Source organism: Cynoglossus semilaevis, chromosome 16, assembly GCF_000523025.1.
Source record: "Cynoglossus semilaevis isolate Cse_v1.0 chromosome 16, Cse_v1.0, whole genome shotgun sequence".
Taxonomy (NCBI): Eukaryota; Metazoa; Chordata; class Actinopteri; order Pleuronectiformes; family Cynoglossidae; genus Cynoglossus; species Cynoglossus semilaevis.
In genome coordinates this window covers 10,244,394-10,268,076 of record NC_024322.1, presented here as the reverse complement: position 1 = coordinate 10,268,076, position 23,683 = coordinate 10,244,394, and the positions used below count along the sequence as shown (strand labels likewise).

At 38.6% G+C, this 23,683-nt stretch overlaps 2 protein-coding genes across 3 annotated transcripts; one reads left to right on the top strand and one right to left on the bottom strand.

Moving 5' to 3' along the window:
• The first annotated feature begins 627 nt into the window (after nucleotides 1-627).
• Nucleotides 628-13,279, top strand: LOC103392061 (collagen alpha-2(VI) chain-like). Of its 2 annotated transcripts, none has more exons than XM_025063679.1 (30): nucleotides 628-752; nucleotides 1,816-1,936; nucleotides 2,501-2,802; nucleotides 3,415-3,558; nucleotides 4,170-4,780; nucleotides 4,885-4,905; nucleotides 5,016-5,084; nucleotides 5,201-5,254; nucleotides 5,350-5,394; nucleotides 5,479-5,505; nucleotides 5,610-5,636; nucleotides 5,740-5,784; nucleotides 6,163-6,216; nucleotides 6,718-6,780; nucleotides 7,308-7,370; nucleotides 7,468-7,521; nucleotides 7,605-7,640; nucleotides 7,931-7,993; nucleotides 8,620-8,682; nucleotides 8,857-8,919; nucleotides 9,026-9,088; nucleotides 9,165-9,215; nucleotides 9,297-9,395; nucleotides 10,042-10,104; nucleotides 10,208-10,243; nucleotides 10,317-10,362; nucleotides 10,454-10,606; nucleotides 11,011-11,466; nucleotides 11,557-11,595; nucleotides 12,451-13,279. In XM_025063679.1, exons 4-30 carry the CDS (start codon nucleotides 3,429-3,431, stop codon nucleotides 13,050-13,052), a joined length of 3,096 nt encoding a protein of 1,031 aa, XP_024919447.1. In that variant the 5' UTR covers nucleotides 628-752; nucleotides 1,816-1,936; nucleotides 2,501-2,802; nucleotides 3,415-3,428; the 3' UTR covers nucleotides 13,053-13,279. The 2 variants fall into 2 exon arrangements, with proteins under 2 accessions (XP_024919447.1, XP_008326809.1); XM_008328587.3 differs by having other exon boundaries at nucleotides 3,415-3,564.
• Nucleotides 13,227-21,802, bottom strand: LOC103392059 (X-ray repair complementing defective repair in Chinese hamster cells 5). The gene is made up of 21 exons (XM_008328586.3): nucleotides 21,569-21,802; nucleotides 20,610-20,723; nucleotides 20,330-20,513; nucleotides 20,067-20,115; nucleotides 19,857-19,979; nucleotides 19,401-19,580; nucleotides 19,149-19,263; nucleotides 18,808-18,946; nucleotides 18,512-18,624; nucleotides 18,362-18,424; nucleotides 18,033-18,170; nucleotides 17,853-17,943; nucleotides 16,926-17,056; nucleotides 16,623-16,819; nucleotides 15,584-15,674; nucleotides 15,420-15,489; nucleotides 15,182-15,291; nucleotides 14,664-14,760; nucleotides 14,328-14,395; nucleotides 13,776-13,853; nucleotides 13,227-13,627 (listed from the first exon to the last, which is right to left on the bottom strand). The coding sequence occupies exons 1-21, from the start codon at nucleotides 21,581-21,583 to the stop codon at nucleotides 13,613-13,615; spliced, it is 2,181 nt and encodes a 726-aa protein (XP_008326808.1). The 5' UTR covers nucleotides 21,584-21,802; the 3' UTR covers nucleotides 13,227-13,612.
• Between the last annotated feature and the right edge of the window lie 1,881 nt (nucleotides 21,803-23,683).

Sequence of the window (23,683 nt, the reverse complement as noted above, 5' to 3'; positions counted from 1 at the left end):
TGGCAGCTCCAGGTGAGTTCTAACCCATCAATCAACAATCTTCTAACGTCCAAATAGAAGAATTGTAGCAGAGAAGAAAAAAAAGTTTGTTAGAGGAGCAACTTTTACTGAATTTCACTTGTTATTTCTATTAGAAATACCGTATTAGAGCTTCAGTTGCCAGTAAACTGTGCAGCGCCATTCTTGCCATTTAAATATGGTGGGGCTATTTTTGGTTAATATAATTCTAGCTAAACTGCAAATATAAAAACATAACTACAGCGAGGAAAATACTTGATTGGACTTGAATATGTCTGTTTTATATGTTTTTTTAGGCACTGAGTTTGAATCAGTCTTTTATATTTTAAATACATTATAAAATTACTTATAGTAGAACAGTCTTTTATATTTTAAATACATTATAGAAGGAGTACTTCTATACTACTTTACGTTTAATGTTTGCAGCTATATTCTGCCACAACTGTATAAAATGAATATTATTGTATTCCTTTGTATTATATTGACATGCTGTGTGTATTTTATTTTATTTTATTAATTTATGTTTTTGTTTTTTCTTTACCAGAATAATGAGCACCTGAGAGATGGTCGTTGCCGAGACATGGATGGAAAATTCTCAACGAAAAAAGGAATTGATAATTACAGTAAAAGCATGCAGTGCAGCGCTAATTGCACTACTGATTGAAAACATAAATGATTCATTGTCATGGTGGGAGATCTTGATCAACTGTGGAGAGGATTTACAGTGTGCTTGTGTAAGTGCCTCTTACAGTGTTCTTCCTCTGTACATGCTTAGAAATACTAAAGTTAAATGACGCAGAGGGAAAGCAAAGCAGTGACCTCGCCTCGTCCACTGCGGAGAGGACACATCTGCGTCCTTGATTCATTAAAAAAGGAAAATCACACAGGCATGGAAAAGATAGACGGGTCATCTGTAATCATATTCATAGTCTGAGAAGGAAAACGTCCTTCAGGAGACAATGAATAATTAAGTGTTTTCCTGCAGCGTCCATGCGTCGGTGAGATCATCCTCAGAGAGGACATGTATATTTATATTCACTTAATGTCTATTGATGTCTCAAAATCTGCCAACCCTGTGTTCTTGTCAAACTGTTAAAGTACTTTGAGCTGTATGATTGTATTTGTAACGGTGCTATACAAATAGTTATTTTTATTGTTATTATTATTATCATCTGGAAATGTTGATATGAATATGCCCTGACTCTATATACTGTACAATATAGTTCTATAAATAATTGGTTGATTATATAGTTGAAAATATCTTTGATTTTTGTTTTTCCAGATAATATATACTGTATATGTGCTGTGGCTCAAAAAAGGTTGGGAAACATTGATTGAGACATCAAGGAACCGTTTTGGTTTGCAAAGAAGTAGCATACAGTAGTAATCCTGATTTAACTGGTCTTGCTACATTTTAGGCTAACATTACTTTTACCGAACATACTCTTGTTTCTTTTTTAGCAGAATAACTAATAATAATCGTTATCATTTACGTTTAGTCATCAATCTTTTTTATTTACTTTATTTTAATGCATTTTTAAACGTAACTTTTTTGCTACTGCACGTATTCATCGTGTATTGTTTGTTTCCTGAGGCTAATAAATATGACCTGATGCTAATGTGTAAACATTAAATCTTAGCTTTTGGCCATGTTTTTTTTATACTGTTACTAACTTTTACCAAACAAACAAACACACCTGCTAAATTGAAACATTGCTAAATAAACTTAGAATATAGTATATAATAAAATTTTTTTAGTGATGAGTGATTGGCTGAAACGATACATTTCCTCGACAGTTGCAGCAGTTGAATTCCATCCTGACATGATGTCTTCATGCTGTAGACTCCCAGACATAAACAGAGCAGCAGTGTGTGCTGTGGCTCTCTCCATGTAAGGATGTGCAGCAGAGTGGAGCAGGTATTTGTAAAGCTGCTCACCCTCTTACATGCTGATACTGTTGTTGTATGTCATGTCCTGGGGCCGCATTTATCAACCGTGTGTACGCACAGAAGTGTGTGTATTGTGTGCATACGAACATTGTCACGCAAAGTATGACATTTATTAACTTGTACTTGTGAGTAGAAATGTGTATAAATGTAAGCACAGCTCTGACTATATATATATATGTATACTATGTACTAGTAGTAAATATATATATATTACTAGTAGTAAATGTCTATGTATGTGTCTGTATATATATACATATACACATATACGTATGTATATATATACACATATATATATAAATATATGTATATATATTCTAATTCAGATTATAATAAGTGAGTTTTAATTTTGCTTGAATTAAGGAGGATTTTTTTGGGGAATTGAAGGGGTTGGACACAGGGCCTGCTTTGGGTCAAGGTGCCCAATAAGCCAGGACTGCCTCTGGTGATGTCAGGCAGATGAAGAGCTGCTCGGTGGTGTATTTATGTAACTGCACTTTTTATTATTTATTTTTTGTCTTGTTTTGTGGAGCAGAATGAGACGTGTCTCCGCGGTACAGCTGTTGCCTCAGTCTACACACCATAAACTTCCATAAACTCTCCGCAGTGAGAAGCGGCACTGCGCGGTCACGTGTGTTCGTGGACGCGCTGCAGTGTGGATACCCCGGGGAGCGGAACGGGCGGCCCCCTCATCCTGTAGCTGATCTCGACTCTGATCTGTGATAGGGGGAAGTTCATGATGATTATCTGAAGAGTTTAGTCTGTGGGAATTACACGACCTCCGTGACGGTGCACTGCTGCAGCTTTGGAGCTGACTCGGTCTTTACCGCTGCTGCGGTGAGTAGTCATTCTTCTAACTGTTTTATAAAAGTTTATGTTCAGTTGCGCTGTGTGTGGGTTTTAAAGGCTTAAAAAGAAACATTCTAACATTTGAATTTTCGAAAAAATAGACTTTAAGCAATTTTCGATTTTTTTTTGGTCATTTTCTATTAAAATTTTTTTAAAAAGTTAAAGAAAAAAAGCTCTTAACACAGAAAGTTGATGCACACTATAATTTTAAAATATAAATTACATTTTTAAAAGGGAAATTGGGGGTTTTGTATTAATTAGACTAACAATACATATGTATTTCTTATTTTTTGCTGATGATGGGTTAGGGAGTATTTTCTGTATTTGAAGTAGATGTACTCCTCACTTGTTTAGTTTTGCCACCTATGTTTCACTGGTAGGAAATTAATAAATTACCCACAATTATTATTATTTATGTCCTCCTTTTTTCAAGTGTTGTCGAACACCAACATTGTCTAACGTAACTATAAACATTCCTGTGCTCTGTGGAGATGCCTCCTGTGAAGACTCACTTTTTTGGCAGCTATTTCCTGCATATAAAAGAGAGCTGTGAGCTGAGAGTGAGCTGTGATCATCTTTATCCACCTTTTCCTTTTTAAGGAGTGCCGGCAAATATGGGGATGTTTACAGGCTTCATTTTTCTGTGCATGCTCCAAGCTGCTGTCCCACAACATCTGGAACAGGAAGGGCCCAGGCCCTTCAATGGGAGAGGTGACAGTCCAGACCCAGTTCAACCTCCAGTTTGTAAGAGTGAGTTCCTGTATTTGAATTCTGCGTTGTGTTATTCTTTTTATTATTTAATTTGTGCAAAAAAAGAATTATTAAAGCATTTTAAAATATATTCCTGATGTACTTGGGTTCCATGTTATACGGGGTAAAAATGTATTATAAGTTGTGCATGCTTGGATTATCTCCCGTATTACCGGCAATGTAACAAAATTAGATAATTGAATACATAATTTATTTGAAATTTTAGTAGTACGGTATTAATGAGTTCATAGCAGTTAAGTGTTGCATTGTTTGGGTGCTCAAACATCGTTCACACGGCTTCTTTATGACAATTAAAATCAAGTGAATGTGGCCTTTGAAACACCTTATGTGGGACCAGTGAGAGAGCTGAACAATTTACATGATCAAATATAAAACATAATATATCAAAGTATAGAAATCACACATCTATACCTAAAAAATAAAATAGTTTTGAATAAAAAAACAATCTGAAATTAAAGCATGTTTACTGAAACTGACTTTAACATGATTAAAAAAAAGGAATTTTAATGACTTTGCAAAACATTGTCTTAAAAAATAAAGAAATGCCAAAGAGAAGATTCTGTTCCTTCTTACCCCTCCTGCAGCTGGAATAATCGACTGTCCCATCAAGCTGTTCTTCACCATCGACACCTCCGAGACTATTGCCTTACAAGAGTCTCCTCCTGGGATTCTGGTGGAACAAATCAAAGAGTTCACGAAGATCTTTGCCCAGAAGCTGGCTGATGAAGAGTACAACGGCCAGATCCAGATCAGCTGGTCCATAGGAGGCCTGCATTTCTCCCAGACTCAGATTGTCTTCAGCCCGTTCACCACCAGGGAGAACTTCATCAGGAGCCTGACTGGGATCAGTTACCTGGGAAAAGGCACCTACATCGACTGTGCTCTGAAAAACATGACCCACCTTCTGACTCAGCACTACTCAGGAACCAAGGCCGTCCTTTTCTCTGTGGTCATCACTGACGGCCATGTGACAGGAAGCCCCTGTGGGGGCATCAAGGCCATGGCAGAAGGAGCTCGTGAGAGAGGAATCCACGTTTTCTCCGTGGCAGCGTCCAGAAACATTGATCATTTAGGGATGAGAGAAATTGCCAGCACTCCTTCTGAACTTTACCGGGACGACTACATTGCGGTGGACATCGTTAACGGGCGTCCAAAAATAAAAACTGAATCCATTGAACGCATCATAAAAGCCATGGTGACACAAGTTTTTTCTTTTTTTTTCTGCTCCTGGTTGAAATGTTTAGATTTGTATTCACATTTATTTACTTTAAAGTTGTTTTCTCTACACTTCTTTTACAGAAATACCAGGCCTACTCACAGGTGAGAAGAATATTGGTTAAACTTGTTGTTATCAAGTCATGTAGGATTAGTAAATACAGTATTTTCTTCATTGTTCCTGAGTTTGGTTTATTTTGATGTACATTTGGCAGTGTAATCATCAGCATAGATGCTTCGAGACTCCTGGGATTCCTGGACCAAGGGGACCTCGAGGTTCCAAGGTGAGTATTTAAAAATAAATGTACCCAGAAGCACTACATAAATGGTAAGTATGAGTACATTCATATTTGCCATTAATTTTCTCTTTTCATTTCATCTGTCGTTTATTTTTTTATAGGGTGCAAAAGGAGACAGAGGTCAAATTGGTCTAAAAGGTGATAAGGGCAGGCAGGTAGGAAATTAGACACTCTGTATGCAGTACCTTTCTGCTCTTTAAAGTAAGTGGTATCACTTTTATATGACTCAGTACATATTTCTATGTTATAGGGTGACCCTGGTATCGAAGGTCCAATTGGAAGACCTGGTCCAAAGGTTTGCCCAGGCTTAGATTACAAGCACAACAGGTACCTAGAATCAACCGTTTTTTTAAAGAAATACTCTGCTTCTGTGCTATAGGGTGAAACTGGTTTCAAAGGAGATAAGGTGAGTTTTATATATATATATGTTTATATATGGATTTGCTTTAATTACTTTTTTTTTAATTTATATAGTAAAAAATTGTCTTACGTCTGTTTTTCCTTTAACAGGGTGAAACTGGAGCATATGGAACAAAGGTAGCTGGCCATTCAAATGTTGTACTTTGATTTTACATTTTATTCTACACCCAGCACCTGGAACAATGTGGGTAATATTTGTGTTAATATTTGTGTTCTGCAGGGTACTGCAGGAGTACCCGGCAGGGATGGAACTGACGGCCAGAAGGTGAGTTTTTACACTAGTAAACACATGTACCAAGTACTACATGTAACATAAAGTACTGTACCACATTCTAACCTCGGTTTGGTTTCACATCTCAGTACATGGCTCAGCTTGTCATGGTTACAAGAATGTTGGTCGTTTTATCGGTTCTATAACGCAATGTTATACATGATGTTGTTAACCAATGAAATGACAGAACATGCAATAATATGGCATGATAATGTATGACATCACAGTCGATGGTGTGATGTGACAAGAATTACAAATGCGGTGGAATTATTGGATACACAGTGCACATCATCATCCACGACCCCTAACCCTAACCCCCTGATGTGATATCAAATGTATGTAATAGACTTAACACAATATGTCAATCTTCAGGGTAAAATGGGTCATATTGGAGCTCCTGGCTGCAAAGGTGATCCTGGTGACAAGGTGAGTAATGCCAAGTAATTCATAATTGTCAGTATTAACCAGGCATGGGCAAACTTAAGCCCGGGGGCCAGATGTGGCCTGCCAAACTTTTCCAAATTATATAATTTATTTATATTATCATTATACTTTTGCCTTTTCCCTGCAATGCCCACATTTCCCCAATAGATGGTGTAGAAAATGCAAGGGGTAGCAAGCTTTTGTAAAAGTCTAGCCTTAATGCTAGACTTTTACATGTCATTTATCTTAGTTCACACGAACGCTCCATCTATCTGCTCCTGACCTGGCCACCCCTGTTCAATTTTAGGACAGTTGTGGCCCGCGAGTCAAAAAGTTTGCCCACGCCTGATATAGACAGATGGTAGATCTAATTCTGTACAATCAGCACTGGTTATGGAAAAAAAAAATATATACATACATATATTTCATTGTGATACATACATATATATACATACATATATTCCATTGTGAACTAAGGTTGATCAATGTTCTCATTTCTTCAAGGGAGCTGAAGGCTACCATGGAGAAGTTGGTGAGACTGGACCGCCTGGTGACGTTGGACCTAAGGTCTGGGGATTTTCAGTTTTTGTTTTTTTGACAGAAAAATACAACTCAGTAAACTTTGATTGACCAATGCTATCAGCTCAAAGACCTAGAACATTCTAGACGTGTTCCTGTGGACTTGACAGCCTGACAGCCCATTACATCGAGTTAAAGTTAAATATTTACAGTTTCTCATAAATGTTAAGTGCAGACAGTTTACTCATTGTGGACAGAAGAAAAGATTAAAGTAGGACATTTGGGTTGTTGTTTAAATCCAATGCTACTACATTACAGAGCCTCGAAGAGACGTTAGATATTTTACCAGCTTCATGGAACTGATGTGAGAACAGCTGTCAGAACAGCTGTGGTCACAGCAGAACAACAGAAAACACTGTTTGTTTTTTTCTAAAGCAACAGAATCTCTGGTTTAAGGTCTTTCGTTTTGCTACTTCTTTGGCCTCAGCAGCAGCAAATCAAAAACATAAAAAAAAGAATTAGGTGCAGTATTTCAACATACTTTGTTTAATCTCCATTAATGTATTTGTGTTTAGGGAGATGTTGGTCAACCTGGGAAACCTGGGCCCTTTGGTCCTGATGGAGAAGTTGGAGCAAAGGTAACTTTCAAGTTAAATTACAAAATTAAACTTTGGATCAAAGTGAAAGTTTGGAGTTCATTTTCCAAGCTCATTTTAAGGAATTTTTTATCCTTAGGGAGAAAGAGGATATCCAGGAAATCCAGGGCCACCAGGAGATAAAGGACCTTTGGTACCAGATTTTTTTATTATAAAAAATACTTCTTTATTCCTGTGAAAAATTGTTGTTAAGCCAAAAAAAATCCTCCCTTACAGGGGCCTGATGGTTTACCTGGTCCGAAAGGCGAAGAGGTATTCCACAACTTCCTGTCTTTAATCCATCCACGTCTCTCCTCAGCATGTGTCCAACCTCGACTTTCACTTCAGTTCCATCTTTGCTTCAATCCAGGCCGTTCCTGTTGGATTGAATTTTCTTTCAAACTTGCCACTGTTCAGACGTCACTTCATCCACCTTCACACCAACTTCCTTCTCCTTCACTTTTCTTTTTGTCTCTCTTTTCAACTAAAAATATCATCATTGTCATCATTTTGCTACCCCTTGCTTTTGTTTTTTAAATGATCACTCTTCAAAATGACAACAGGGAAGTAGAGGAGCATCTGGACCAAAGGGCGGACCAGGACCTGATGGGACAAAAGGAGAAAAGGTAAGTGTTCAGAAAAAGCTAAATGCATACAAACTGTGTTTTGCCAAATTAAATATTTAAGTATTTGGTCTAGATCGGACCTGGGAAAACTACTATTATTGTAGTATATTAGAATTTTCTGAAGACAAATGTCTATAAGAGTGCTTTGTAGATATAGAGTCTGACTGGCCTGCTTGCAGTCCAGATCAATCTGCTATTGAAAATTTCTGGCACTTAAAGAGGAAAAAAATCACATGCAGCATCAGGAAACAGAGTGTAACTGACGTGTGTGTCATGTTTGGAGATCATGGACAGGTTTTTTTGCTTTCGCTGTGAGTCTAAAGAATAGTACCTTCATTATAAAACTCTTTAGGAATAACAGTCATTGCTCTTGAGCTCAACAGAGAATCCAGATGTTTGGATCAGATCCTACAGTAGAAGTCTTTCACTCCTACTCTTCCAAAGAAGAACATCAACGCTTTTAATGCCAAAAAATGGACTTAGGCGTTACTAAAGGACATTTTCACACAAAATTCTTGACAAATAGTTCTGACATGATTCTAAGTTGCTGGACTCTTGTGAATTTTATTTTTTTCTTGTGAATCCTGGTGTGCAAATCCTGACACAGTCCTTTTCATTTCTTAAAGGGGGAACGAGGTCCACTGGGGATCAGGGGACAGCCGGGGGTAGAAGGACCCAAGGGTGTGAAGGTGAGGAGGATCATGAAGCGGGTGGGCTTTGGCAGACACAGATCGGCCAGAACATTAAAACAGATATTCCTGTGAAACCGTCAAGCACAAGCAATCACCCAGGACCACGTATTGTCAAATTCTAGGTGGGAGAGTAGGTTCTATAATTATAATTTTGTAAATGCTTTCTTCCAGGGAGACCAAGGACTACCAGGACCGAGGGGTCAGCCAGGGGAATTAGGTTCCCCGGGTGTAAATGTGAGTTTCCTGCATTTGTCTTAAATCTGTTTTCAACAACTATTTTGATTCAATGTCAGATTGTGGAAAGCTATTGATCATATATATAATTTCTTTTTGGTTGCAGGGCACCAGGGGCGATGCAGGAGATCCTGGACCACAGGGGGAGATGGGAACCATAGGACCGAAGGTTAAAAATTCTGCCAAATTTGTTAATGAATCCTAAAAAAAAAAAATTAATTGTGCCTTGTTTTTTATCTCCAAAGGGAGACAAGGGTAGACAAGGATTCAGCTACTCTGGGCCACGTGGACCACCTGTATGTTGTTCTCTTTTCATCATGGTATAATTACAAACTGTAGGTTAGAAATGTCTGTATTTGACTGGTACGTTTGCCCAGGGAGAGACAGGTGATCCAGGAAACAAAGGACCCAGAGGAGCCAGAGGTGAATGTGGCCCTAAAGGAGAGGATGGAAACAAAGGAGCAGTAGGAGAGGAGGTACTGAAAAATGACCAGAACAAAAGCAAAGGTTAGAGTAGTTCAGCTGCAGAACCATCAGGATTTTTAGGTACAAGGAAGCTGAGCGGTCCTTCTAACTGCCCGGGGAACAATAAGGACATGTTTTCACTAAGTAGTTTTATTTGGACTTTTTTATGGCCAAAATAAATTGCCAAATAAAACTACACACGGAATTTCTAAAACTGCTTTGAGGGAGGAATTACATTTCACGCTGTTTTACAGTTAGTCTTTGTCAATTTAACAAGTCGTTCCAAAAACAACATTCTGAAAGAGTCGTACACACAGTGGCTTTACAAGTCTGGTTTTTTCCCCCCAGAGAAACAATTTCAAATGTTGAACTTGGAAATTTGAGTTCCTGTTTTATTCTAGATGCGTCATCACCAGCATACAGTGACTGTGTCTGAGGGGATGGGAGTGAAGAGGCAGAACTACAAACCGCAATAATGTTAACAGATAATGATCGAAGGCAAATTAAGCATTAACATTATTGAAAATGCTGCCGTAGTGTCTGACCAATTGTGAAGGACGATGCAACCAAAGCAAATGCTAAATTTAATTAATGTGTAGGCTTAAAAAAAAGAAAAGAAAATTATGTTGATCCTTGAGAAAACTGTTTTCTCCTTAGGGAGTACCGGGGGAGCACGGTGAAACAGGAGAGAGAGGCCCCAGAGGAGAATCTGGAAAAGATGTAAGCAGTGAGAATTTGTCTTGTAAAAATTTTTGATAATACATGAAGTTTTCAAGAGTTTTCAAGTTTTCAATGTGGCGCTCTTTTGTGTGTGTGTGTGTAGGGAGATCCGGGGCCTGTTGGCGATCCCGGCCTGACTGTGAGTAAACATTTTTTGTTAATACTACATAATCTAAACTTTCCCAGTCTGACTTACATTCCTGTCGTTGCAGGACTGTGATGTCATGTCTTATATCAGGGAAACGTGTGGTTGTTGTGGTAAACAAACATTTTCACCACCACACAGACCTGCAGACAAACACGTTGTTTCTTTACACTGGTAAATTAACGCTCTACTCCTGTGTCTCAGACTGCGAGAAGCTCTGTGGAGCTCTGGACATTGTGTTTGTCATCGACAGCTCAGAGAGTGTGGGCCTGACAAACTTTACCCTGGAGAAGAACTTTGTCATTAACACCATCAATCGTCTGGGCTCCATGGCCAGCAACCCTGCATCACCGACCGGTATGGCTGAGATAAAACACGTGTCCCTTGTAAATCACTTCACAGATGAAGTAATAAGTAATCATAATGTGAAGTATCAATGTTGCCAAAATAGATTAACTGTCTCCAATGAGTCTATCATTAAAATCAATGAATATTTAGACCAAGTATTTGGGAAGGCCCTCATGTTGGCCCAGATCTCTGCAAGAACTCTGACTTAACAATAACAAAGTACAGATTGTTCATGTTTCATGTTTCAACTTGTTTAAATATTGTAAGAGTGAATTGACATTTCAAGTAAACGCGGAGGTAAGACATGTTTCCTGAAACTGTATTTCAGTAGTTAGCTGTAAAACCATAAAAACCTTGGTTAGAGATTAATTTTTACCTGAAATCTGACTGTGTGACATGGCTGACATTTCCAGGCACCAGAGTCGGTGTTGTGCAGTTCAGTCACAACGGGACCTTCGAGGCCATTCGTCTGGATGATCCCAACATCGACTCCATGTCTGCCTTTAAAATGGCTGTGAAGAATCTTCAGTGGATCGCCGGAGGCACCTTCACCCCATCGGCCCTCAAGTTTGCCTACGACACCCTCATCAAGGACAGCAAGAGGGCTCGAGCCAAAGTGTCCGTGGTGGTGATCACAGACGGTCGCTTTGACCCACGTGATGACGACGGCCTGCTGCAGTACCTTTGTGCGGACAACAACGTGGTGGTGAATGCGATCGGAGTGGGCGACATGTTTCAGAAGCAGCAGGACGACGAGATCCTGGGGTCGATAGCGTGCAATAAGAAGGAACGAGTGACTCAGATGAGGAACTACATCGACCTGGTGGCCGAGGACTTCATAGAGACGATGGAGACTGTGCTCTGTCCAGGTGAGTCTGGACCACAACACAGAAGAGCAAGTTTGTCAAACCCTGAACATGTACGTGACTTAGTGAATATTCTTTTGATTTCCCTTTTAGAACCAGTGATTGTGTGCCCCGATCTGCCGTGCAAAAGTGGTAGGTGTTAATAAGACATAAAATCCACAGTGGTTTTCAGAAGAACTTTACCCGTGCAGTCACAGATTAAAATATATAAAAATATATTCATGGTAGAAAGTGTTTTTACACTACATCCTGGTTACGGAAATCAACTTTTCACAAGATCATTATTGAATATAGTAAAGGACTAAAGAGGAGATGTACTGAGAGAGTTGAGTTTTGAGAGCAGCAACAGAGATGGAACAAATGGCTCATATGGGAAATCATTTCAGTACTGGAACCTGGTATGATTTCTTCTTTTTTTTAACAATGTTTCAAATATTCCATTATGCATGTGTAATTTGTAGTTAGTTTGGGCTTACTTTCACCAAAAGTCAAAATGTTAGATCAATTGTGATGCCATTCATGCACTGCTCAACAAAAGTCCTGTCCTCCAAAAAAATACACTAATTACTTATCAACAAAAGTCCTGTCCTCCAAAAAAAAATACACTAATTACTTTTGATCGTTTGATCGTTTGATCTTTTTATCTGAAATGTAACAATATGTTTTGACAGTTAAGAACTTCTCATATTTGTATATTGGGCTAATGCAGCCCTCTAGTCAAACTACATTTACCTAATTGAATTTAAAGTACGATTCGGACATTTTTTTTGATACATTTACCTAATTGAATTTAAAGTACATTTGGATTCGGACATTTTTTTTGTTGAATAACTTTGGTAAGATATTAACTTTGAGTTAACATGCGGAACACCTTGTTAGCATTTCTGTCTGTGCAGTACCCCAAATAGGATTGGTCAAAGCTCACCATGGTTTTGTGAACATCTGACTGACGTATTGATACTTTGGTTTTTCAATTTTTCCTCACAGAACCTGAAGTATCTCCTTGCAGTGAACGCCCAGTGGATTTGGTATTCCTACTGGATGGTTCTGAGCGTCTTGGGAATGAAAACTTCCGCTTGGTCAGAGAGTTTGTGCAAAAGGTGCCAGTGCGTCTGGGTCTCTCCCGGGGCAAGAATGACCGTATGCGAGCTCGCTTAGCACTGATGGAGTTTGGCAAAGAGAATGAAAACCACTTAGCCTTTCCTCTCACGCATAACCACACCATTATCACTGACGGCATTGAGGGTCTGCCTTATTTGGACACGTCATCAAGTGTGGGGCCTGCGATTCTTCACGCCATTGACAACATCGTGGGTAAAGGAAACGATCGACTGACGAGACGCAATGCAGAGATTTCCTTTGTTTTCATCACAGACGGCGTCACTAACAGCACCAACTTGGAGGAGGCGGTCAGTGCCATGCGCGGGGCACAGGTCGTCTCCACGGTGATAACCACAGGGAGTGACATTGACCAGGAAGTTTTAATGAAGCTGGCTATGGGCGACCAGGACGCCATCTTTAAAGGAAAAGACTTCTCTGAAATGTTGGGCTTCAGTCTGTTTGAACGCTTCATCCGATGGGTGTGTTAAAGAAACATCCCATAAACATGGTTGTCATGACGGTGCTACTGCTGTTCATCTAGCATTAATTAGCAATAATTATTGTTTTTACAATTTTGCTCGGCACTGTATACATTTCAAACATCACTGCAGTAGTACTCGCCTTCAGTATCGTGTTGTAGAAAGACGTGGCACAGTCGAGACTTCAACGACGGAAATGCTTTACTAGATGACGATAATAAAACTGCAGTTTGTTAGCTGTGGAAGTACTGTCTTCTGTGTAGTGCAAATAGATCAACACCATTCAAACTAACTGTTCTCACCATGTGTGTCACAGTGGAAAAACACAGTCATACAACATACATTTAGACATAAAACATAGATTTTAAACACGACCAAAGAAAACTCCAGCTAAAGCAGCTCTGTGCAGCACTGACTGCTCAATATATCAAAATCACCAGTTCTAGTTTCACCAAGTGGGCGGCTTGAACAATGGACAGCTGGACTGCTTCGGTTTGGTCCGTCTGAAAGAGAGCATTCTTCCCATTTCTCTCTGAACGTACACTAAGATTCTCCCACTGCCTCCTGCCTTACATCATGTCCAGCTGCACAGGAAAAGAGGAGAAAACAGTCAAGAGCAGAGAGTTTCTATGAAACCTCCACAGACACACATGTAACGACGTGTGCAGAAAATGAGCAGAATATGTGTCAAAAAATACGAATGGAGCAGATAACAGTAATGTGAAAACAAACCAAGTCATCGACGTCTCCAACGTCTCCAGCTGGAGATGCAGCCATCGCCTCCTCCTCCTTCTCCTCGGCAACCAGAAACTACAACAACAACAACAAACAATAAATAAAGCCCTTCACCACAAAACGATAGTGTTTAAAGTCTCTCTGGAAAATTCTCAGTCCTCGGTTCACTGACAAATACAGTACATTCTTCACAGGAAGGCTCTAAGATGGGAACCATCTCTTTTTTTTTTATTTAACTGAGTAATAAAGGAGAGTCAGTTCCTCCCAGAGGTTACAACCCTCCACTGTGACACAAATACAAAAATAATTTTAAAAAACAACAATTTCACTTGCTCAACCCCTTCCCCCAATCACTCCACACCCCACAGTTTGATCAGATGGGTGATTGCACATGATTTGGCGACATGTGACTTTTACTGTAGCTTCATTTTCCATTCCATTTCAGTTACTCTAGGTTAACTTCTTCCACTGCAACACTAGAAACTGAACTTTTTTTTTTTTTTAAATACCCGGGCTACAATTAAGACACTGTTTTTGTTTGGTAATTACCTGATTAGCCTCATATTTGGACACGGTGCTTCCTTCAACTTCATCCCTGCTGATCAGTGTCAGGGCATCTGTCAAACAGCAAGAAGAAAAATCATGTCAACTGTAACGACACAGTTGTACTTCAGGCCACTGGGGCTCTATTGCAAAAACAAACAATCACGTACATATGTATTTTGTCTTGGCTTCGACGGTGCAACAAATGCGTGTGTACTGCACAGTAAAACTTAAATAATATGATCGGCTACTTTCTCTGACTCACAGCCTCATCACAGGGTAAAGGTCACAGCATTGTAAGACAACCAAAGTATTGAGCTGAAGTGAGGAGTCTTATCATACCTTGACGAAGCAGATCCCAGAAGACCTCCAGCCCTCTGCTTGGAACACTGCTTTTCAAGGACTGGATGTAGCTGTTGTACAGTTCGGCGTTCTCCAACTGGATTACACAACAGATGACACAATCCAAAGTGATATCAATGTCTTTTTACTCCAAACTGAACCTCAAATTAAACCTCTCATTCCTGAAAAAACTGTCCTCACCAGGACACTGTTCCCATATCAGTAGTATTTCTCAAAGAAAATAAGCAATATTAGAAACACACATGCACACACAGTCTGGTTTTCATGAGTTGTGAGGACTTACCATAGACATAATGTTTTCCCAAACACCTTATTCTTAATCTTTACCTTAATAAATAAACTTCTGAGCAGGGACCAAAAAAATGTCCCCACAAGTATGGCTATATGTAGACCACACACCCTCAAACAGACTCACACAAACAACTGGCTTCAGTTAAGACTCCATCAGGAAAACCCCTGACATCACTATGGCTATGTAAAAAAAAAGTGTTGTTTACCTTGACAGACTGCTCTCTAAAAGCCTGGATACAGGTGATGCTCTTCATGTAGTATTGTGTATTCTTGTTGCTTAGCAACTGCTCTATCCTCTGAGTCAGCTGCTGACAGACTGAAAAAGGCCACACAGGTCATCAGAGCCAAACAAAGAAATCTTGGACTGATGAGACCCTCGATATGAGTCATGACAGTACGGAACAGCACAGTTCCCAGATAGAAACCAGAACAACTGGACCTCACCCTCTCCGAAGGGAAGACTCTTCTGCCTGACCAGAGTGCAGAAGTCTCGAGCTGGATCCACACTTCCCACCTGGGTTTCAGTGGAAGTCAGGATTTAAGTGAAATAACTGTTTTAACATATGAGAGTTGTTGTTGTTGTTTCTGTCTTTTTTCACACTTCTTACAGAGGTCACGGAGCCTTCAGTGATGTCAGCCAGATTATACTCTCCCTCCTCTACATCTTCTTTGGCTTTCTTGACGTCTGACTCACCAGAGCTGTGAATCACAAAGAAGTCTATGAGGTCACTGGACAAAAGGGTCAGACATTAGTGGGGATTGACAACATAAAGGTCTGGAGATATGAAAGTTCCCCAAAATTAATTAAATTATTCATGAACATACACGAAGGAAGCCAAGACATAACTACAAGTCAACAAAGAAAATCTAAAAATAAAATATTACAAACATTGCTAAAGTTTGACATAGTTGTATGTGTAATAATAATCTACAACTTTAGCTCAAATTTAGCTAAAGAGACGAGCCTAAATGTTAGCCCAGAAAGAGCTACAATGATAGCCAAAACTGCTATATACAAAACGCCACAGGGTGGCAGCAACAAAAATTCTAAAACATTAAAATCAAAAGCTAAAACTTCACCATAAAATGTAGAACACATTACCCATATATTATCAAAAAGTCAAATGTTAGGTGAAAAATATATTTTTAAAAATCACAAACTGAAAAAGAAAGATGCTGCTAAGGAACAGCTTGTGATGAAAAAAGTTAACGGTAATTGCTCATACTGAGCTAAAACTGTAAAACAAAAATGAAAAAGAAATAAAAAAGATCATGTTATTCTTAAAAAAGATCTCTTAAGCTTTGATAAAGAATATTTTTTAACTAAATGTAACAAGAAGTAGTTAAAATAGCCAAACAACTGGCATCATCTATGGAAGTCATGAAAAGGGGCTATAATAGCTAAAATAAGTGTCCCCATAAGATAAAAGATCATTTCGTTCTGCATAGTACTTTAACAATTGCTCACAATCCCTTTTGTTCTAATAGCATCTAACAACAATTGACCATTATTTACCATCTGCCCCAAAAGTATTTACAATGCCCTAAAATTGTATTTGACTGGAGCAAAGAAGCTCCTTCACTGTTCCGTTGTAACAGTAAAGGAGCAGCCTTGTCTTAGACGACTCCGTTCTGAAACAAACTTACTCTTTGCCATAAATCTGGGCGCTGGTTTTCAGCGGCTTCTTCTTCTCAACTTCTGTGAGGGGAAAATTCTTCTTTATCTGCTCCAGTGGAGCTCGACAGCGTTCACTAATGACTTCAGGGCGCTCGAGAGCAGCCTTCAGCCACGGCTCTATGGGAGGAAGCGGGGCGCTGGGGTTCACTGCACGATGATGCAAACACTGATGCAACAGGTTGAAAAAAAAAAAAAGGAAGACGTAAGTGATGCTGTAGTTGGGCAGAAAGGATGAAGAAGGAGGAGGAAACACAAACAGGTAACTGCAGTACCTGGAAGAGCCTCTGGAAGTCAGGGTTGGGAATATGATGGACCCTAAACAAGTCGTCTGTTTCTCCATTTTCATCTTCCTCCACCAACATCATGGAGTCGATGAGAGAGTCCACAGCAGAAAGCTGAGTTTCTAAAAGACAAAAAGCAGTTGACGTGTCACTGCGGCATTCTGGGACTGAAGGGAATTATGATTTTCCTTTATTACAGATATTACAGTAATTATTTACATTATCCCAATATTTTCAATTTAACATGACAAAATTATAGCAAAAATGCCAACTTTAAATATATTTCTCTATATTTTGTATCTCAAATACAGTATCCCAATATTTTCAATTTAACATGACCAACTTTAAATATATTTCGTATCTCAAATACACCTTAGACAAACAGTTTTGTCCAGTTCTTTGCCCCCTCTATTTACCCTACAGAAATAGATATATATTTTAAAATAAAAAAAATGTTATACCTGCATTTTATACCTGCTTATTAGTTAACATCTTGGTTTCAAATTTATTGACCTCTTTTTTTCAACTACATTTGTTTAGACAATGCCAAAATAAAATTTTAATTTCTCAATTTAGAGGCTGCAATGTTGCTGAAGAGGGGAGAAAAAAAAGGAGCCAAGGAACTTTTAAATACTTTTACAAGCACTATAGTGAAGCAAAAGCGTGCAGACGTGCTGATATATGCCATCCACAGGCAACAGCAGAAATGTTATCATTCTGCAGCAGCTTCTACTCTCTGTGGCTGTTGGAGGCAACTTGGCTCCATCCACATAGGCAGGTCCCGACAGTGGCAGTGGCTGAATGGCTGCAGTGACGCTGTTGCTTCTTTACACATGAATGAGTGAGTGAGTCACCGCTTGACACGCTTTAAAAATTTCCAAAGTTAACTTTTCAAGCTCACAAGCTAAAGGGATGTACCTGACGGCGTGACCTTTTTGTTGTTTTCAAGAGAGGGAAAGGTGAACTGCCTGAGGTCTTCTGTGAAGGGCAGCTGGACGTACATGAGACACTGGGGGGCAGGAGAGGACTCGTCACCTCAGAGCTTTTGGACACAGGTCATAAACTTCACCTAAAAGTTCAGTGGGTGTAAAAGCTCACCTCGTAGTTCTTTTTAATGAAAGGGAAAGCTGCTCCAACTTGAGGGTTACTGCTTCGGTTGTAGGCGTAGCGTACGACGGCTACCATTTTGAGTTCGTCCAGGGCTCGGATGAGAGCAGACAGAGCTATTCCAGCATGCTGCTCAGAAAATGCAAGTTCACATACAATTCAAATAGTTAACACTGACAAGAGTTTTGGTTTTGCTGGACACAGATTTGCTGCTGCAGTTCTGTTGATTCTCCCTATAGAGAATGAAAACTCATCTGCCTCAAAGTAATACAGCAGTCTGAGAGTCTGCTGTATGAGTTTACAGCTCGCTGTGGTCTTACCTCGTCATCTTTTGCTGCAAAAATCTTTAGGACCTGGTTTCCCATGAAAAGATGTCGTTGCACCTGCATATCGAAAGAGAGTACATATTAGAAAATGTGAATTTAATTTTTGCAGTTCTCTTAAATTATTGTCCAGGAAAGGTTCAATACCAAGTTCCTTTTGCTGAAGCCCAGAACAGCAAAACACTTCCCATCGTGTTTGTACTTCATTTGCTCCTGATCCACTTTGGAGAAGGGGACAATATCACTTCCGTAACGGAAACCTAAAAAGAAAAAAAGAACTGTTGACTCTGATGTTAAACCAGCTCCTTTAGTAGTTCCATTAGGATTTTTTTAAGGAGTGTTACCTCACCTCTGCTGCTCATGCCTGTCTATTTCTGTCACCTGTCCTAATAATTAATAATACTTCATAATTCAATGTACACAGTGGAAAACCCGGACCTTACCTTGAATGATGTTGTCTTTCTGCACCTCGGTCTCGTTGTCATCGTCCAGACAATACACTGTCTCTTTCTTCACGTCTTCACTCTGGTGGCTCTGAGCATCAATAGTCATCCATGTCTTCTTCCGTTTCTCTTCTGTTACCTGTTAAACACAGCAGGTGAATGTTTTGTGTTGTACTTGATAATTATTAGATAGATTCCATGTTGATGATTAGATTATTGACTTGAATCTGTCATATATATATATATATATATATATATACATATAAATATATTCTCTGGTACAGCAGTATGCATGTACTGTATATATAATATTTATTCAGTTTGTTTTACAAAGAACTTACTGCTTTATATCCTACAATGCGGATTGACAGAGAACTACCAATTGTCAGCAGGCAGGGCCAGGCCATAGGTCTCGTCTCGATACGCTTGAACATGTGCAGCTCCTGCAGTGCATTTCTACAACCGCAGCAGCAGGAGCAAAAATAAACAAAACACATCAAGATTCAGGTGCCTTTGAAAAAAAATAAGAATCTAACACATTTAGAAGAATAAATATACAGAGACAAAGTCTCAGGTAGAAAGAGCATTCTGACCTGAAGCTGTAAACTTCATCCAGGCCTTCCTCTTCATCCAGGCTCAGCATAATGTGTTTCATCATACTCAGGGCATTTTGCTGTTCACTGGACAGACCTTTTCCTGCACCTTGGTGACCTGGCCCCCTGCTGTCTCCATCCTCTCCACCCTGCTCATCTTCATCCAAAGGAAATGGCAGACTGACAATGCAGACAGTTGTTAGATTAATTCAGAAAAAAGAAAATTCATACAACTTTGTATAGAATTTATTGGAATAAGGATAAAGAATAGTAATAGAAGTAACAATAGTAAAAAGAGAAGCATACCAACATTATAACTTAGTGTCATAAAGAATGCATTAGGAACATGTTTTGAGATGTGAATCACAAGCAGTGGAGCAAGATAAAATAAAAAAGTACCTTAAATGATCTTAATTGTAAAAGTTAAAAAAATATATATATATATTAAGCCCTTACAAGAACTGTAAAGTGATGCCAGCTTTTTTCAGGTTTCCAATGATAATATCCAAGTTGTCTGAACTGGATGCAGTGCTGAAGTTAGTCAGGAGGGCGATGTTGAGACGATCGTACTTCTTTCCCCTAAAAACAAAAAGAAAAAAAAAGACAACTCTGTGACTCAGCTTTATAATTTATTATTTTGCCAATGTACGTAGTACAGACACTTACTTAGTCTCAGTCTGCAAAAGATCCATGCAGACAACAAGAGCATCCAGCCCTGGTTAGCAGAAGTTAGGGGGCAAAACTTTCAACAACATTTTTCATTTATTTATTTATTTCACGGAGGAATTTATCTGAGGGTATTTCTTTTAGAGGTTCATACCAATACATTTTTGTTATAATAAAAAGCATCATGACTCAACCGGTCAGTGACAAGTACAAATAAAGTGATGAATCATTATGTGGTTGAACTCAGAAGCTTAAAAGGATACAGTCAGCCTGCTGACTCTCTGGGTGAATTTGATTTTCTATTTCCTCCAACAGTTCAAAGTCTGCCACCATGAGGTGGCGGTGGACGATGATGTTCTGGTACTGATCATCTCTGTGCAAAGGATTTTTGGTTGAATCTGTTCCAAACAGAACTAAAGCCAGTTCCTCTTTTGTCTCAGCAAAAACCTGTTAGAAGACAAAAAGGAATTATTCAAGGACTATTTAATGAGTGCGAACAATGACAAGCACAATCTGTGTGGTCATTTTTATGTGTAAACGTACCTGACGTTGGACAAACTTCTGGATTATTTTTTTTGCAAGATCAAAGTGAGATTCGTCACCTGGAGCTGAGTTGGACATGGAAAAGCCAACATCCATGCAGAGCACCAGCGCCGACTACAGACAATAAATATTTAATTAACATATAGCAGATTTTTATTTCAAATTTCATCTTCTGGGACAGCCACATACAAAATAATGAAAGATCTATTGGGTAGGCAAAGCTAAGGTATGCAACTAGTGTAAACGATATGTGTTATCCAGTGATTATGAAAAGAAATTAATGGTTTCCTCTATATAGTTGACTTTACCAATTAACAATAATTAATAACCAATTAATTAATTCCTATAGCAGTTTAGTACTTCCCTGACTACAGATCCCTGTTTTGACAGAAGATAACTTCAAGGTACAATCGCAACGAGTAATCAATAAATATTTTACAAACTATTGGATCACTTATTTCTTTTTATGCTTTGGTTGGTTGGTTGTCAGCAATAACAATTAAACAAATTTAGCTTCTTAATGGCAGCGGCAACAGTAATATATATGAAAGGTTATGAAACATTTATCAATCAACAAGAACAACTTAATATATATAATAATAATAAAATTGTGACGTCGATGATGAAAATACTCGTAAGATTTAAACGAATGCTACTACCTCGATTGCAACAGTGTCATTTTATATAAAGAGGTTAAGTGTTATTCATCAAAATAAAGTTGTTAATTTATTTAGCTCTTTGTTACTATTTTAAACCCGCAAAGATGGTATCATTCAATGACATCATATTTCACATTGCATTGATTTCCATGGCTTGAACATGCCCCTACATGTCGAACGCTTGTCGGGCGGAAAATGCAAATAAAAACGTCAGGTAAACCTAACAAATGTGCTAATAAATCGCTACATTGTCGAAGACTTTAATCCGTTACAAGGATAACTTTGAATAAGTAAACTTACTCTAGACCGTGCCATTTCCGTGTCAGAATTTTCCCTCTCTGAATTGTTGTGTCACTCTGTTATGGCTCCGTAGAGAAACGGTGTACCTCTTAAACGAGGTTCTGAGTGAAAAAATGTCCTGCTTATTATTAAGATAGATTCGCTATGACGTGTTCAACAGAAGGACCGCTGCAACTCTTTCTCCCAGTGTCACATTGTACGAGTCTGCTCGTTAAAATACGTCAGGACGATGAAGTCCTCAAATAACATTACCAAATATGTTGGTCATACGCCCCCTAACGCCCCAGATCGACAAGTTCTCATGTCAAAAGTGCCGAAAAGGACTTTGTTTTTCAATGACTTTGATGAATTTTTATTTTACTAGCTTTAATGGGAAATAGAATATTCAGCAGAACGACCAATAAATGCATTATAAAACGTCTATTCTTCTGCATAATTTACAATAGCAAAGAAAGTTACATCAAACAAAAAAATATTCATATTTCATATAGAATGTCACAAAATATTTAAAAATGTTAAACTTCTCAGAAAAATACACTCTACTGGAACAGTATATTTGTCACAATGACATGTTCCAACTCAAGTAATGGTACTTTTTTAGGAGACTTAGCTGGACAAGGAGAAAAAATAAAACTGATTCAATTATAATCTAATTACTTTGTTAAAATAAAATACACTTGAGGGAAACTGTGTTTCCTGGACCAGCATGATGGAGATGTCCAAAGAAGGTGAGTTCTATACAGTTACTGCTGTGTGTGTGTCGATCTGGCCAGTGTTATTTTCTAACATTATGTGTTGGGGTTTTTTTCACTGCTGAGCTTGCAACAGAGTATATTGATTTTCTTCAGCAGCCATCCCAAGGTGTCAATAATCAGATTTCAAAGTACACATCACTAAGCACAGCTGAGCCCTGGGCACATGTTGACTTGAGCTGCTGTAAAACTTGACCCAAATGTGATTTTTTTTCACAGTCTAAAATTTTAAATTCAGCAACTGACGGGAATAAAAGGCAGGAGGAGATTTAATTTGTGTGATTTTTTATTCTGCACCATTTGGATTCACGGCATGCACTGTGGATTATGAACAACAAACACAGAATTATACCTGTAGGAAAGTAAAAGTGCATGAACATCCAGATCACAGAGCATTTTAAAACATTCAGCCCATCCCCCGTGTATGTAAGTCAAAGTGCAGGCATATTAAACTATTTACATCAAAACATATAACAAGGTTTTAATAATATAAAATAAATACAACAAACAACATATTCACATTTATCAAATAGGAATTATCAGGTAGAAAATAAAACACATCATTCTGTGTGTGTGTTTGTGTGTGTGTGGACACAAACTGGGAGGAGAGCAGACTTGTGTCAGATTACATAAAATATAGATTCACAATGAAGGTTTGATTTGTCCATAATTGTTCTGACCTATGGCTTCCTCCATTCATCCCATCCTCCATGTATTATATGAACACTGTTTACTTCATGTGCCCAACATGGCACACTGTACAATGCAGCTCATTTGCAATCAGCCTAGCAGCCCGGAAATCAGCACCTTCTCCATTGCTAGACTATCTCAACCCTTTAGTTTCATCTGTTGTAGATAAAACCCTCAATCCCGTTAGGAATATTGACGATGTAAACGTTATATCACATGGAATAATACCCACCTTAAAAGGAAATAACTCCTTTTAAGATTCTTCTTCAAATAGAAGGCTGTGTGTTCAATACCAGGCTTCTATAGTTTAGACATTTAATTCTTAGTTTTTACTGAAACTTTGTGCTGTTAACATGTTAATAGGAATAAAGGACGTGTGATAGGATAAGCACTGCAAATGTGTGGGTGACGGGTGAAAAGTGCAAGCACACAGTGGTTATCAAGAAAAGGAAAGACCTGCACTGTTGTAGACCATTTAGCACATAGTCAAGATTGGCTGAAAAGTTAATTTCTTCTTTACACGAGACACACTCTGTGCAGGGACACATACTGTATTCAGTAATAGGAAAAATAATAAATAATAATGAAAAATGTTTCAGGTCACAAAATCCTTTCAGTAAGAAAAAACAAAATTGATCCACGTAGAGTTGTCTCACTGGTCAATACCTTGGCT

Excerpts from the sequence above, each read along its gene's own strand:
- LOC103392059 (XM_008328586.3), bottom strand. Across the intron at positions 18,171-18,361 it reads TTGCAGCAAAAGATGACGAG|CATGCTGGAATAGCTCTGTC; the intron begins GTAAGACCACAG and ends TTTTCTGAGCAG. Across the intron at positions 14,396-14,663 it reads CTGGGATCTGCTTCGTCAAG|ATGCCCTGACACTGATCAGC; the intron begins GTATGATAAGAC and ends GCTGTTTGACAG.
- LOC103392061 (XM_008328587.3), top strand. The coding sequence starts at position 3,429 with ATGGGGATGTTTACAGGCTTCATTTTTCTGTGCATGCTCCAAGCTGCT. Across the intron at positions 6,781-7,307 it reads CTGGTGACGTTGGACCTAAG|GGAGATGTTGGTCAACCTGG; the intron begins GTCTGGGGATTT and ends ATTTGTGTTTAG. Across the intron at positions 8,683-8,856 it reads AAGGACCCAAGGGTGTGAAG|GGAGACCAAGGACTACCAGG; the intron begins GTGAGGAGGATC and ends GCTTTCTTCCAG.